Here is a 15,788-nt window from a genome sequence, read left to right as displayed (position 1 = left end):
TTTCAAACCTATCCATCAAAGATAGGAGCATCTAAATGTTTGGTTAAAGAGTGTCGGGCATTGTGGAAGAATGTTAGGACTTGGAAACAAGACTGATTCTTTCTGGGGATAGAAGCAGTATGAATTATGAGTCCTATAAAGTCCAAGCTACACTACTAGCCATATTCTTAACTGATAAAAGGAGAGCTGATCACTAGAAGAATACTTTCAAATGTGAACCAACAAGATACACTAGGTTGTCTTAGACATCTTAAAGACAAGCCAACTCCTTTTCTACGATTACAAGTCCTCCCACTCTCGCTAGTTTCACTGCAATACAATGTTTGCCCTTGTAGTTGGTGCAAATATATTTTATTTTCAATGTATTTCAACTTTCAGATTAGATAAATATTGTACCTACTATGGAGCCTAATCGTACCAAAAAAGAATTGTCATTGGGACTTTCTACCACAATACATTTCCATTGTCTTGTTAGCAGCAAACAAGAGATCTTATGGCCAACTATGGTGGTTTACAATAAAAACAATTTATTTTAAAACCCCATATTAGCAAGCTTTTGATGCTACAAAGGTCCATTGACTTTCTTTAAAGGCTATGCCTCCACTAACATGACAAGCTTCCTCTTGTTTAGAAATCAAAAGGTAGCTTGTTTTTGCATAGCTTAATGTAATCCAGATCAACTAATCATATATCAAAATTTCAACAACTTAAGGGCGTACTATTGATTTAATGGTACAAGAGGACAAAAGCCCATTGCAGCCTACACTCACTCCATTAATCTGCAATGAAAAAGATCAATCCAAAAAGAAACTTCCACTTGGACAGATGAGCAGTCCATAAAGTATTCATAGATTTCTTTAAATTTAGGGAGATGGCAAGTTAATAAAAGATCCTCATTGGCTGTTAGAATTCAGAAGGGTCAGCTACAACTATAAAACTTTACATGCAAATAAGCTATTGCAGTGCAAACATAACAAGCAGTAAATGCTCCACTACTGCAGCCTGCACAGATTCTACTCAAATATAGGTCTTGAGGCATGAGTGAGCACATGGCATTCCACTATAAATGATGGGATGCTACAGTTAGAAGCTATTTACAAACTCATAGTGGTCATTCTCCAAAGGATCAGCAATTGTTGGTTTGCCTCGAAAGTTGTTGGAGACCCTTTCAACAGAAAGCTTGCCTTGTCTCTGGCAAACTTAATGGAACGCCACAAGAAAGCCAAGCACCTGCTATTGAAAGTCATTGGGAGCTCGGGGAAGAACAGCAACTTAGAAGATATAACAGTAATGACAAGGCTCCTGATGCAGCTAACTCATGCATACTCTTCAGACTCTGGTGAATCAGCCGATCTTCTTGATTCAAACCATCATAATCATGGCAGCATATGAAATAGCTTTGATATAGAAGAAGAGAGCGGACAGTGAGACAACCACAGCATTGAAAGATCGGGGCAATAGTACAACTGCAAGTAGCAAGAAAACATGGCAAACCCACAAGCAAGCTCCAATCCTGCACGATTGCCAGGCTTCCTTCAGAGCACCATGACAGTCCAGATGTTCTACATAATGTCAGATGATCTTGATAAGTTCTCAATACTCACAAGAAACTGAGATATAACGACTGCAGGCCATACAAAGTACTTTGTTTCCTAGAGTCCACCATTCTGGCAGGACCATAAAGGAAGCTTCTTGAACATCTAATTTCTCATGTTGACTTCCTGTAGTGTCCTTAGACCATCGAACTTGTCAAGTCTTGTTCTGCACAGATTCTTGCTGCTCAGAGAAAAACAAAGTGTTGTAAAGTGAAAAAGCACACGTATTGCAATTTTTTTCTTTGACAACTGCACATTTAAAATAATGCAGAATGAGAGAAAACATGGCAGGACAAAACTATTGAAAGATGCGCAGATGGTTCATGTAACAGTCAGTCCTGAAGTGGCACTCAGATTGAGACACCTCACTTTGATGCCACTAGAAAAGACATTTTTAATTTATCATTAGTTCTTTTCCTCAATCAGCAACAAAGGAAATTCACCAGGATCTTCACTCCAAACAATTGAGTGCATCTCTCAAATAACCTATTATTGTGGCGTGCACACTCTTGCACGTGTGTGGTTCTCAAACATATGTGTAAAGAAGGGTAATTGCCTTGTTCCAAGGCAGCAGTGATATAGAACCCAAACAAGAATTGCTGTCATGCTATTTTTATGCAAATAATCTACCAGCACATGTGCTGTGCACTGATCTGCAAAGTTCACAAAATTTATAAGCAAGATTAAAAAGATCTATCTGGATCTTAGATTCAACCTTGAGGTCTTGTCCCCTACTCAAAAACCGTTAAGTCCATGTATTTGATCAAGTGCGGGATGCCCTTAAATCCATGTGTTTGATCACCAGATGTATTAGCAATTACGCGTTGAGGATGTTGTCAAGATTGTGGGAGAGAAGGAAGGAGTCTCACTTGTAGCTTTCTTGCTTGCACAATGGGGGAATACACACAAAGGTGGAAGCTGAAAACAGTTTTCCTCTTCTTAGTTGTGTAAGCCAAAAAGAACTCAAGTACATAGAAATAGAAGAACCCTATATATGGGTCTCAAACCAAACTCAACTAACTAAGGTGGCATACTAACTGAGCCACGAACTAGAGTAGATAAGGATAGCTGTCATCTAGCTATTATTCATGGGCGGTGTACCAACCGAATCTACAACTGACAAGTCGGTGACATAAATGCACAACGGTCACCCTGACATATCACGAGTGGAGCTCGATATCTCAACAGATGTAGTATCACTTGATCACCTTTGCCTCATCAGCATTGAGAGTCAGTAAATGTTGTAAAAGATAGCAAGTCTACATTAATAACTGTAAAGTTTGAAAACTGGGTTTGATAGGTCTTGTTTCCGTGCGATAGTAAGATAACTGAAAGATTACGATTATGCCAACGTCAATTCACAGAGCCAGGTTGATGAGGTTCACTCACTTCAGTTAAAGAAACTCGGTTGTCAAACTAGATATCTTTGCACTCAACATCCTCATTAATAAACAGGATTTAGAAAATGCAATCTGCGGATGCATAAGAGCGTTAAAAAATAAGACTACCGATAATGTCGCAGCAGCAGCATCTTGTTCACTCTCTGGTTGTTGGAGAAACTCCATAGCTTGTTGTGCCACCTTTCTTTCAGCTAGGGATTCTAGCACAAGGTCTGAACCACCTCGTATAGGACCTGCACTAAGGTAAACAATAGTATCAATGCCAACAACAGTCATGTTCTACAGTCCTGCCCTGCAAGAATAAGATAATAATCAAGCACGTTACCTGCATGTGAAAAAAGTCCCATACTGATGGCAGAAATTGGTAAAACAGATATTTTCGTGTCATTTTCTGAAGATGGACCTGCTTGTGGTGTTGACATTGAGTTGTTCACTGTAGCTTCATGAGACTTCTCCACAGTACTTAAGTGCCCAGCAAAGCGTGCATAAGAAGTAGCTCGGTACTGCAAATCAACTAAGCTTTTATGATGAGCCTGTACAGATGAATAATTAATAATTTAGCTCGCATCCAGTGGGACGTGTTCTCTGATTTAAAAGCTGAATTGAGGCAATACAGCATGAATGGGCTTTCAAACTTAATGAACTATTCTGAAAAATGATTCTTCATTTGTTTTCATTCAATATTCTAATACTGGTCAAATCAAAATTAAAGTTCTAAGATGCACTAAACACAAACTGTAGTGTCTTACACCAGTAGTCTTGTGTACGAACTGATACTTTGTCGATCTCTTATCTATTTTCGTTCTACTGTTTTGCAGGCTTTTTTTCTTTGTGTCTCTGTGGTGTATGTGTTTTGCTATCATCTAAATAGCACCTCAACCCATCCAATATATTCCTTTGGTCTGTCAAGATTATTCTCCACTCTTGAAATCAGATCTTATTAGTAAGACCCCGTCCTTTCCAATTTTGTGGCTCTTTTCTTGCCACTGATTCCAAATGATCCTGCTCAATGTGATGAGTTCTTGTCACAACTCTATAGAAACAGAATTTGTATCCTTTTTCGTTAATTTGTCTATATAATGATTTATTAAATTTGTTTCCTTTGCACTAATTAGATATAAAGAAAAGTGCATTGGAGCTGGCCACCACTGATGAGTGGTCACAGGTTATGGTGGACCCACGCAGTGGGTTAGAGAAAAGATAGTTCACACTTCCACCTGTATGGCCCGATTGGGCGTCTGTGACCAGAACTCACGTATATCAGGGTTAGACTCGCACACAGAAAGAATTGGTGCCTTAAAGTGTGGGCTAGATCCACTAGAACAGACAGTTACAATCAACAAGATGGCATGATCATGAAATGCTTGTACAATGTGCATGTGTGGGCTGAAAGCTTGAAATGCACATTTCTTTGCATAGAAAAGTCACATGAAGATTCTGATACCGTTTTTGCGATGTACACGGAAAAAGCTTTCATATGACACCTATATTGGGGGGTCCCTAAATTTTAGGAGCCTCGAATTAGCCTAAAAATGCTAGTCCTAAAAAATAGGAATGTCATTCTAAAAATAGTAAATTCTGTACTCTGACTGTGCTTACTAAATTTGGTTGTTTCTATTCTTAACAGTATTCAGTCCAAAAAGGAAGACCATAGAGAAGAGAAGTGTCAAGACACTTGTCACACAAGTTTCCAAGTGTCCCACCGCTTGTCACATCTCATGACATGTGGCTGGACACTTGTCTTGTGCTACTCCACTTTCCCCTTTTGTACTAGCTCTTCCCTCTCCTATAAATAAGAGCTCGTTTTTCTTCATTGAGCATCATTTTTCTTTGCTGTAAACTCATGTACAGCACCCACAGATAGCCAGAAACTGGCCCCATCCATCCCCATCATCATCCCCCACTTCTCCATTATCAAATTCCTCCATATTCCCTCTTCTATCACTACTATTTTACAGGATAGCAAGCCTGTTAATTCATTACAGCACGTCCTTCTCGAGCTCTTTCTTCCATTTTAGCAACAAGAAGCAAGCCCTATCCATGTACTGCTGATCAACGATAAAGAAAGGCTGATTTCCCCTCTTTCTTCTCTCATACTGTAAAGAAATCAGTTCTTATCATTGTATAATAGATAATGCATGTGTGTTTGTACATCTTTGCATGATCTTGTGAGAGTGAGAATTACTTCTCCTCACTCTCAGGTTGATTGTAACTGAGCTCTTTCCTTAGGGACTTGGGTTGAGCAGAAATACATTCCTTCGGGGGGGAGGGGAGGGTTACCCATCTTCAACCCTCAATGTTGTCTCCATTACTTTTACATTTTCATGGCTGTAATTTTGTGAGTAATTTTCATTTTCAGCTTTAAGTGTTCATTCTCTTTTATATTAAATCTCGAAAACAAGTGAATATCATAATTGTTAAGAATACTACGTTGTTCGGGGCGTTTACAGTTCTTATTCTCTTGTAGCAAGTGGGCTGGTACTGTTTGAGACACCACTGTTATGATGACACCCAAAGGCTTGGGAAAAGCTTTGTCTCTTCCTTACTGTGGAGATGTTTTTCCAAGAGCCCGTCAACTCTTGGCTAATGAGGACATTATCAAGGTGTTGCAAAAACAAACCCCTCTCAATGCAGTTTGGAGGGGATGGGGGCAAGAAGCCATGGAGGGGGAGTGTATTGCCATTTGGTGTTGCCTGCCTGCATCACGAAAAACAAGTCTTGGCTGCCCCAAGTGCGCTTGAAATGACATCGGAACTCCTGACGAGCCCTGGATTCGCCCTGCACCTCATCCCATCGGCCGCAAATGGAGTGGATGATGGAGGTCCAGAGCTCTGCTAAGGTCGCTAGTACTGAAAGTATCTCTCCCCCGAAAGCCTGCTAACACTGCGCCTTCCAGATATGCCAACCAATAAGACTCCCTATGATCTCCCATACCTTAGAGCGATCTATTGTGGGCTCTAGTACCTGGCAGATGGATAGAGTCTCCAAGCCGACCATTGCGCACGACCCTGCCTCGATAATGAATATCGGGTCTTGCATCTCGATCTCATACAGAAGGTGGCAGCCTTGGCTAACTGCTTGCCAGCAAAAAGCTCCCCATGAGATACACCCAAGGCTCGGTACTATACGGCGAAGGATGTGGCATGCACCTCTCCACATGAGCTACATTGCCTCACACGACCAAAGGCAGTGCTTTGGTGTTTCCAGAGGCTACTGTGTACAGCTCTTACAACCTCCCTCCTGCATCTGGGCAAGCCAACTTCCCACCGCCAAGCCTCCATGTGCCACCAGCCATAGAAAATATGATACCATCCTCAGCCTCCAACTATCCCATAGGCGGCGCCAGAAGATCCATCGAAAAGACTCCGTGATGCCGTGCTCCACCCAGTGCCTGCTACGCAACGGCGCCCAATCCATATCCTCCTGCATCAGTACATGTCTGCCAATCCTGGCAATGTACTCCAAAAACCTCGATGGCTTCTTGGTGACCACTGTGGCCGGCCATAGCCACTCTCCTGGATCCCACTCCAGCTCATCAAGTGGCCTGCCCTCCCAGATCCGGAGGCGGCACTCCCTGAGCTCCTGCCAAAAGACAAAAGGATCCAACCGCCATGTTTTCCCCTGAAGGCCAATCACCCAAATCCTCCTCCATGAAAGGACAGCTATCCCCTCATCCTATTGCCCTTTGTCAAGGGCCAGACGCCCCCCTCCTGTATGGTGAAGAGGGTCCCAGGCAGAGCGCCACCCACTCTACCTGCCACCTGTAGGGGGATACTTGCTAGTGAAAACCTAGCGGCCCATACCTCCCCGGGCTCTATCGGCTCTCGTCTCGAGGGAGCAAGCCACTCCTGGGGTATTGCCCTGTCTATCTCCCTTCTCCTCAGCTCCACTCCTCTTTGGCAACCTGATACTCGCTGCAACACCTCCTCGTCCACCATCCTGTACACCTTCTGCTATGTCTTGATGGCACGAGCCGTGCCGACCTTCCAACCCAACCCACTCGATGTGGGGGCGCTTGCCAATCTGTGCCCTTCCCGATCTTTGACCTGGGGATTCCAGATCACCGGCTAACGGTCTATCTCCTCCTGGCAACCTGGGGGGCTCTGGATTAGGGCCTTACGGAGGCTCTGCCACACACGGAGCAAGCTGCGTAGGAAAGGTGATCTAAGCGGGGTGATCTGGGCTGACATGAAGATCCATCTCAGAGACGGCCTCCACTCACCACCAAGCCTCGGTCTACAGTCCTGAAGACCCTCCTGCAATAGGACCTTCCATGTCTGCCCTGCTAGTGTGAGGCTGCAAACAACTAGCTTGCCCAAGAGAGCCATACTCTAATACTCTGGGTCTATGATCCCCAGGCCTCCCTCTGACCGATACCATATGATGGTCACCCACGCCACCTTGGCCTTGGAATCCCTGGAGCCGTCTGACCCGGACCAAAGGAAATTCCACACTAGGCGGCGAAGCTGCACTACACAGGATGAGGAGAAGTACCAACACGAGGCAATGTACCAGGCCGTCGCTAGGAGGACCTGGTTAACCATCAGGGCTCGACCAGGGGGGGAGAGGCAAGCCGTGCTCCAGTAGGTCAGCTTCCTTTGAATAGAATGGAGGACTAGAAGAAACTGTTGGATGGAAGTGATGTCGAGTCCACCTGGAACCCTAGGTAACGGACGGTTTGCCCTCTACTCACCCATCTAAATCCCAAGTGGACGCCCCACTCTGTGCTAAAGTCCGGGTCTGTGAGGAAACCAACCGACTTTCGCCAGTTGATTTTCGCTTCTGCTACAAAACACCTCAAGAGCCAACCTCACTCTCTCCAGCATCAACTCATCGTCCTCTATGTAGAGTGGTGTATCATCTGCATACTTGTAAGTCTAACAACTCGGTCTGCTCTCTTACGGGAAGTCGGAGGCCGCGTAATCCGCTCATACGTGACTTGAGTAAATGCGACATCGCCTCTACAAAGCGTAGGAACATGTACAAGGCCACGGCGCAGCCCTGTCGAACCGATCTCTCCAGTTGAAACTCCTCTCCTCGCCTACCATCTATGAGAACCCTGCTGGTGGCCAAATTTGTAAAGCGCGGAGACCCTACGAATCCAAGCCTGAGGGAAACCCAACCTCACCAGGGTGCCCTCCAGGAAATCCCAGTCCACCATGTCATAAGCTTTCTCGCAATCCAAGAGTAGTACGCCCAGTCTCTGACCACTGTGCTGAGCCCACTCTGTCGCCTCAAAGATGAATACATTGTCTAGGATACTCCTATCTTGGACAAAGCCTATCAATGTGTCATGGATGATGTTTGGAAGCACGGGGCGTAGTCACCTACCAATCATCTTTGCTAGTGCCTTATAGGCCATTGACAATAAGGTGATCGGTCTCCACTCGGAAAGCTCCAACCGGTCTCTCCCTTTGGGAAAAAAAACTAAGAAAACTGATAAGGCTTGTCGAAAGACTCTCTGGCATCTGTCCTGAAGTGAAAATCTCCTGAAAGGCCATCAGTAGGGGGTCCTTCACCACCTCCCATTAGGTGGTGAAGAAGGCCTTAGAGAGACCATCCTCTCCTGGGCATTTTTTCCCATCCTGTGTATGGAAAGCCTCCTCTAGTTCCTTCTCTGTGAAGGGGGCTAGGAGGGAGCGTCCCATCTCCTCTGTGACAAGGGACAGAATGTGATCCCAAACCTGCTATCTACATCACTGTCCTCTAGCTGAGGCTGTCTCCTACTAGAAAAGGCGTTTGTAGTAGTCAGTGGCAATCTTCATTACCTCATCTAGGCTAGAACGAGTCCTCCCATACTGATCTCGAAGGCTGCATATCTATTCTCCTGAGGTGCGAGGGTGGTGCATCTGGAAAAACTCCCTACGCATCGTGTCCCCCTTCCGTGCCCAAAAAGCTATTAAGGTGCGGAAAGAGAACTCCAAGCGCATGTCCTCTAGGCCAGCAATGGTTGCTCGTGCGCGCACCTCCTGCGTGTGGAGGGTGGGATCCCCTGGTGCTTCCTCTAATAATCTCTGCATGGCTGCAAGGTCCCGCCAGAGTGCTCTCTTCTCCCAGCTCTACTGCCTGGCCTGTATGGCTACCTCTTGGCAAATATTACTCGACTCGGCTAGGACCTCTACAACCTCCTCTACGATCCAATCCCTTGTGCCCCACTCCCTAGTCCAAATTTGCTCTATCTGTCTCGTAACCTCCTCCCTCCTATAAATCGAGTCAAGGATCCGACAGGATCGTGTGTCTAGGGCAGATGCTAGGGGATCAAGTGTCAGTAGAACCGAGCAATGGTCGAGACAACGTGGTACCCAACCAACTGCCCAATCTAGCCTCCACGAGAGCCTTCCCACTCTCACACATAAAACCTGTCCAACCGCTTCAGCAGGACTCCTCCTAGCCGCCTGTATCCCTAAGAGAAGTCCAGTGACCTCTCCCTCTTGTGGAAGGCGGGGTCTCTCCAAGCATCGCGTGCTCCTACTCCCAGTAGAAAGACCTCCCATGCCTCCTGCTCCTCCCCAACCATGCCCTTGAAGTTTTTGCCTCTGCCCTGCTGGTCCTCCAAAGCCTCCAGGCTGTTGAAGTCTCCTCCAACGATCCAAGAGTCCACCTCTAGGAGTCCATCTACAATCTCCACCTAGAACCTGTTGCGTGCCCTAATCTCCATAGGGGCATAGACACTAAGGACTCCAAGGCACGAGTCCCCAATATCCAATCTGATCCATAGAACCCTCCTTGCCACTATCGTTCCGTGGTCTCATACACGGGCAGTGAGACTCGAGCCAATAGAGGTACATACGCCTCCACTCTTGCCATGGGCACCTATGGCGTGCTTCCAGTAAGTGTGCGAGCTGCCTAGGAGTACCTTCTCTACTTGTTGGGCCTAGGTAGACATGAGCTTGTGCTCCTGTAGAAGTAGAATGTCGATCAGTCCGGCGAGGGCAGGCTGCAACTCCTGCCAAACAATCAACTTCCTGGAACCACGTGCCCCACTGTAGTGGAAACTGTTCACATTCCGGGATGCAAGGTGTAAGCTCATGGGAAAACCTGTGACTGACCAAACTAGCATCTGTTTGGTGTGGAGGCTATTGATAAGGAGGAGAAACTATGGGGCATGCAAGTACGCTTTGCGCAGGTCTAGACAATGAACTCCAGTCCCCCATGGTGGACCTTGGCCGGACCGTAGGGGTGATGGATGCTCTAGGTGGTACTATCAATGCATCTATCAGCCATGCTAAGAGTTGTGACTCTGTACATTGGTAGAAACAGGCCGCCTGTGCCAAGGGCCACTCAATCACATCCTGCAGAGCTCTCCACCGTGGAGGGGCTCGAAAGATAATGCTCAAGAGTGGGACCTCAGCACCAGCCCACCAGTTAATGTTCATCATGCAACCAGGCCACTGCTGTGCAAACAGTGCCAGTCCTTCTCCCATCCACTAGGAGATGTGGTCCTCCACCTAACTCTTCAACTCCTCTATCTATGTTGTCGTCCAATCCCCTGAGTGAGAGGACTGAAGGAAAAAAGCGTAGTTTGGTCCATCCAGTGGTACTAGTAGATGGACCTTGCCCCTCCTTGACTTACGAACCATGAAGATCCCCACCTCTAGAGGTAGTGGGAATTCTTCATGCTCCGCAACTCTCAAGTAGGACCATGGGCCACTGCGGAAGAACTCCTGTGGCAATAGCTATGCCTGTCTCGGGAAGGTGTGACGAGTGGCAGGGGCAGATGAGCTGGTGGTTGTGTGGGAGGGGAAAATTTGCTAGTGCAAGGAGGATGTAGGCATGTGTGGCTCATCACTACTTTTGGGAGGAGGAGAGCTGGGTCTGGGGAGGATCACCTGAACTGGGGGCAGATTGGGGGGGTGCTTGGCAGGGGAGGTGATGGGGGGGGAAGAAGATCGAGGGATGGTGGAACGGTCGGAGGTACGTGGCCGGTGTAGGGGAGGGGGTTGTGGGCCAGGGTTAATGGGGGAGGCATAGAAGGTGGGGGGAGGGAGGGTGGGTGTGGGTGTGGGAGCTGTGGGATCTCAGGTGAGGTAGTCTGTGGCGCAAGTGGTGGATGTGGGAAACTGCGGTCCTGCCAGGTGGAGCGGGTAGGGAAGAGCTGTGGAGTGCTCTACCGAGGGGGCGTCGCTCACCCTCTTGCTCCCTGCTGTCGAGGCTGCATCTGAGGAGTTGGCTACAGCCCCTCCTGCCGACTCTCTCTCTATCTTCTTTGGACCCGTGCGAAGGCGTCAACGTCCACCTGCAGGCTTGTCAGTGGAGCCGCCTTGGCTCCGAAGCTCATACAATCTGCTGCCTGATGCCCAAAGTCGTGGCAGCGCAAGCACTGCCCTGATTGCCCGGTCACAGTGACCTACTGCCTAAAGGAGTGGCAGTGAAGTATGCTGTGTAAGAGTGCAAAAATGTACAAGGGGGCAGAGGAAATATCTGCGTATGTCTCCGACTTGATGGCCTCGATCTCCGTCAGCCCGAGCACAGTCTGTCTCAGCCAACAGATCTCAAGATCAGAATTTGAAAATGAATGAATGCTGGAGTGTGCCACAAACTGGCTATAAATAGCCAAAAGATAAGAAATAACAGTACCAGGTTGGCCGCATTAAATGCCGCCGACTGCAGTAAAACTGTCCGACTACAGGCTGCCACGTGGCACCTGCGCAGTCTACTGACGTGGCTGCTGATGTGGCACTGATGTACTCCGCTGTCCACCAACTGTCCAAGAAATGACTGTCTAACACCCCCTCTTAGATCCTGGATGGGTCAAAAGACTGAGGGATCTGGAATGCTGCTGAAGAAGAGCCTAGGGAAGTGCCTTCGTAAACAAATCTGCAAGATTATCGTCCGTCTTGCAATACTCCACATCAATGGTCCCATCCAAAAGCTTCTCCCGAATGAAGTGATACTAGATCTCAATGTGCTTCGTCCAAGCATGGAATACAGGATTCCGTACCAAGGCAATGCAACTCTCATTGTCGCACCGCAGAAGAGTAGGACAAGTCTGGGGGAAGCCAAGCTCCTCCAACAATCTCCAAAGCCACACAACCTCACATGTGGTGGAAGACACAGCCCAATACTCCACCTTAGTAGAAGAAAGGGCTATCGTGGGTTGCTTCTTGCTACTCCAAGAGATAACACCTGTACCCAAGGTAAAACACTAGCTTGTAGTAGACCATCGGTGGTCCACATCGCCAGTCAAATCCGAGTCACTCCAACCTACAAGAACTAGATCAAAATTATCTGTACCTGCGGGATAAGAAATCCCTAAGTCAGAGGTCCCCCTCAAATACCAAAGAATCCTCAGGGCAACCTGCTAATGCACCTGTTTGGGTTCAATCATGAACCCTGCCAAAAGACCTACCGCAAAACAAAGATCAGCACGAGTGTTGAGAAGCCAAATCAAGGATCCAATCAACTTATGGTAGCGTGAAGCATCCATCACAGGAGAATCTGAGTGTGAAGTGGCCTTCCAATTCGGAACCATAGGAGTAGTAATGGGCCAACAAGTCTCCATCTTAAAAGTCACCGAGAGCTCCTGAATGTACCTTTGCGAAGAGATGAAAATCCCCCTCTGAGATAGATAAATCTTGTGATCCAAGAAGAAATAAAGAAGCCCCAAATCCGTCATCTCGAATGCCTGACATAAAGCTGTCTTGGTCTCTCGGACCTGCTGTGCATGATCGCCTATCAGAATCAAATCATCAACATGTAACACAAACAACACACAACCAACCTCGGAAGTGTGCACATAAAGCTGCGGATCAGCCTTGGAGCGTCGATATCCCAACTTCGACTAAAGAAACGAGTCAATCTTCTCGTTCCATGCACATGGAGCTTGCTAAAGGCCATACAAGGCCTTCTTCAACCTGTAAACTTTCCCAGCCGAGGATCCAAAGCCAGGAGGCTGCTCAACATAGATCTCCTCCTGTAAGTCACCATTCAGAAAGGCCAACTTCACATCCAACTGATAGACAGGCCATCTCCTATGGCCAGCCAAGGCAAGAATAACTCGAATAGTCACCATATGAGCAGTGGGGGCAAAAGTTTCATGGAAATCAATGCTTGGGCGCACCTTTAGCAACAAGGCGAGCCTTGTGCTTGTCCAAAGAACCATCGCTAAGATACTTGGTCTTGAAGACCCACTTGACACCAATCACCTTCTTGTGAGAGAGACCAGGCACAAGAGACTAAGTGCCATTCCTCTCAATAGCCTCCAACTCGGCTTCCATGGCCTTCCGCCAATGATCAGACTGCAAAGCCTCCTTCACTCAAGTGGGCTCACGATCCTGCATAACATGGGTCAGCAAACAATAGTTGGAGCAAACAAGCTCCGAAGAATGTGTCTGGTTCCTTCGTGACCTCCGCGGTTCATCCTGCGGTTCCCACTCCTCAGGGACTCCCTCGATCCCAGAATCTCGAAGTGTGTCACAGGCCCAACGAGGAGGAGGACGAACCTCTCCCCGTCGCTCTTCACCTGCTGAAGACTCAGGAACATCCATCGGCGGAATCTCCTTGGGGGTGGCCGGTGGAAGTGAAGACTCGGAATCAGAAGAAGAATCTCCATCAAAAGAACCTGGCTCCAAAGGAACTGTCTCAAGAGCCCAACTCTCCCCTAGATCTCCAAGAACGGGGTGCTCCTCACTCCCCTCTGTGGCCAGAACTTCCATGAACCACACATCTCGGCTTGTGTAGACATCCCGCTTGACGGAATCAAACAGACGATAACCTTGGGACTAGGAGCTGTAGCCAACAAAAACCCCACGTCAGGAAGCCACCTCGAATTTATCACGCTGCATCTTCGGAATGTACACATAAGCGTCACACCCAAAGATCCCGAAATAAGAGACATCAGGCTTAGTCCCGAAGTAAGCCTCAAAATGTGTCATCCTGTCAACGGCCAAAGTGGGAGATCGATTGAGGATGTGAACTGCGGTAGCCACTGCCTTGGCCCACAGAAACTGAGGTGTTTGTTGATGCTCCATTATGGTGCACGCCATCTCGATCACACTTCGGTTCTTCCGCTCCAAAATGCCATTCTCTTGGGGAGTGTTGGTGTTAGCAAACTCTTGATGAATGCCCCTATTTACACAAAAACAAGCAAACTCATTAGACATAAATTCATCTCCCTTGTCTGAACGCAAGGTCTTCAGTCGCCGGCCAGAACGGTTCTCCTCAAAGAGAATCCAATTCTTGAGGTGAGAGAAAGCCTCTGACTTCAAAGTCAAGAAATAGGCCCAATTCATCCTGCTGTAGTCATCTACGATCAACATGAAGTACAAGCTCCCCTTCAAGGACTCGGTCCCCATCGGGCCAGGGAATTGCATCCCAATCCAATTTCCCACGAATACAGGAAACACATGGCTGATGGCTCACCACTATATCCGGCAAACCTCTGACAAACGATCCTCACGACACCTTCTGAAGGTACTCATAGTTCAAGTGGCCAAACCGAGCATGCCAAAGCTCGGATTGTGTCTGAGAAGTAAGAAGAAGAGAGGTAAGAGCTGGGAAAGACTTCAACTTGTAGATGCCATCCTCCTCATACCTTGCAGAGAGAACCTTCCTTGATCCACGATCAAGGACACGAACAATATCATTGTCAAACTCCACCAAGAGACCAAGAGCACAAATCTTATGGACCAAAAGCAAATGATACCCCAAGCCTGGCACATGCAACACCTCGGAAGTGTGGATACCACCACATCTATCTAAAATAAGCTGCATCTCACCCCGCGCAGCAATAGACACAGAAGAGATGTCTCCAAACAATGAGAATCTGCCCACGCAAAGGTCGCAAATGAGCAACACCATCAGAAGAAGGAGTCATGTCCCTTGAGGCACCACTGTCCACAATCCACTCTCGAGCCTTGAGAGCTGTCATTGCAGCATCAGAAGTCTTCGATATAGAATCCTCAATGACTGCTAAGTGTAGAAAAGCAATTGATGAGGGTGCAGCCACTGCTCCAGAATCCTGCGTGTCCTTCTTGTCTTTGTCAGGGCAATCCTTCTTCCAATGACCGGTCTTACCACAAATATGGCAAGTTGATTCCTTCTCCATGTCCTTCTTGGATTTGTTGTCCTCCTTCTTTTGGTCCTTCCCCTTCTTCTGAGAGGTCTTCTGAGAGCCTTGACCAACCAAAGCCTCTGATTTGGAAGCATTCTGTCCCCTTCAATTGTTCCTCTTGGTCCAAGACCATAGAAACCAACTCTTCCCACCGAAGAGTCGACTCCCGCCCTGAAGCAATAAGAGCGGAATAATAGGTATCGAATCATGGCAGCAACTAGGACAATAAGGTGATCGCCATGTCTTCGGAGGAAATAGGCTTCCCCGCATTTTAAACTTACATCTCAAACTGCCGAAGCTTGTTAATGTGTTCCCGAAGTGAAAAAGACTTATTCACGGACAAGGTCCGCATCTGCACCTCCAAAGAAATCCTCTTCATCACGGTCATCCGGTTGTACATCTGGTCGAGCTCCAGTCATATCTCTCGAGCCACTGTCAAGTGTTCGATGTGAGCTATCACGGCTGTAGTGCAAGACAAAAACAGAAAAGATCAAATCCTGGCATTCAATTTGTCCCAATGAGACTCGGCCTTGGTCAACTCTGCACGAGCACTAGAAGAGAGTTTGGACTCATCCCTCATGGAGGGCCTGTGAATCTCCTCCATCACCAATTCTGCCAAATCATAAGACTCCAAAATGGCCAACATCATCACCCGCCAGATGCGGTAATTGTCACCATCAAGCTTTTGATCCGATGGAAGAGCTGGTAGGACACGCACCTTCTTGTCCATTATCGCCTAGA

General features: G+C 47.3%; 1 protein-coding gene across 4 annotated transcripts in view; it reads right to left on the bottom strand.

The window, feature by feature from the left end:
- Nucleotides 1-810: 810 nt before the first annotated feature.
- The window catches only part of LOC148036870 (uncharacterized), an 86,479-nt gene continuing 71,501 nt past the window's right edge, over nt 811-15,788 (bottom strand). Inside the window, exons 7-9 of one of the 4 annotated variants that reach the window (XM_087675793.1) lie at nt 3,321-3,498; nt 3,104-3,228; nt 811-1,776 (exon numbers count right to left, since the gene is read on the bottom strand). In XM_087675793.1, the coding sequence (XP_087531919.1) occupies nt 1,750-1,776; nt 3,104-3,228; nt 3,321-3,498 (330 nt within the window). In that variant the 3' untranslated portion in view covers nt 811-1,749. Of the gene's footprint in view, nt 1,777-3,103; nt 3,229-3,320; nt 3,529-15,788 lie in introns of all 4 variants that reach the window. The other 3 variants (XM_087675792.1, XM_087675794.1, XM_087675791.1) reach the window with 3 other exon arrangements.

Source organism: Lygodium microphyllum, chromosome 4, assembly GCF_053477565.2.
Source record: "Lygodium microphyllum isolate KBCC chromosome 4, Lygodium_microphyllum_v1.1.10, whole genome shotgun sequence".
NCBI classification, from domain to species: Eukaryota; Viridiplantae; Streptophyta; class Polypodiopsida; order Schizaeales; family Lygodiaceae; genus Lygodium; species Lygodium microphyllum.
Note: the sequence above shows the minus strand (reverse complement) of the source record. Positions and strands in the feature narration are given on the sequence as shown.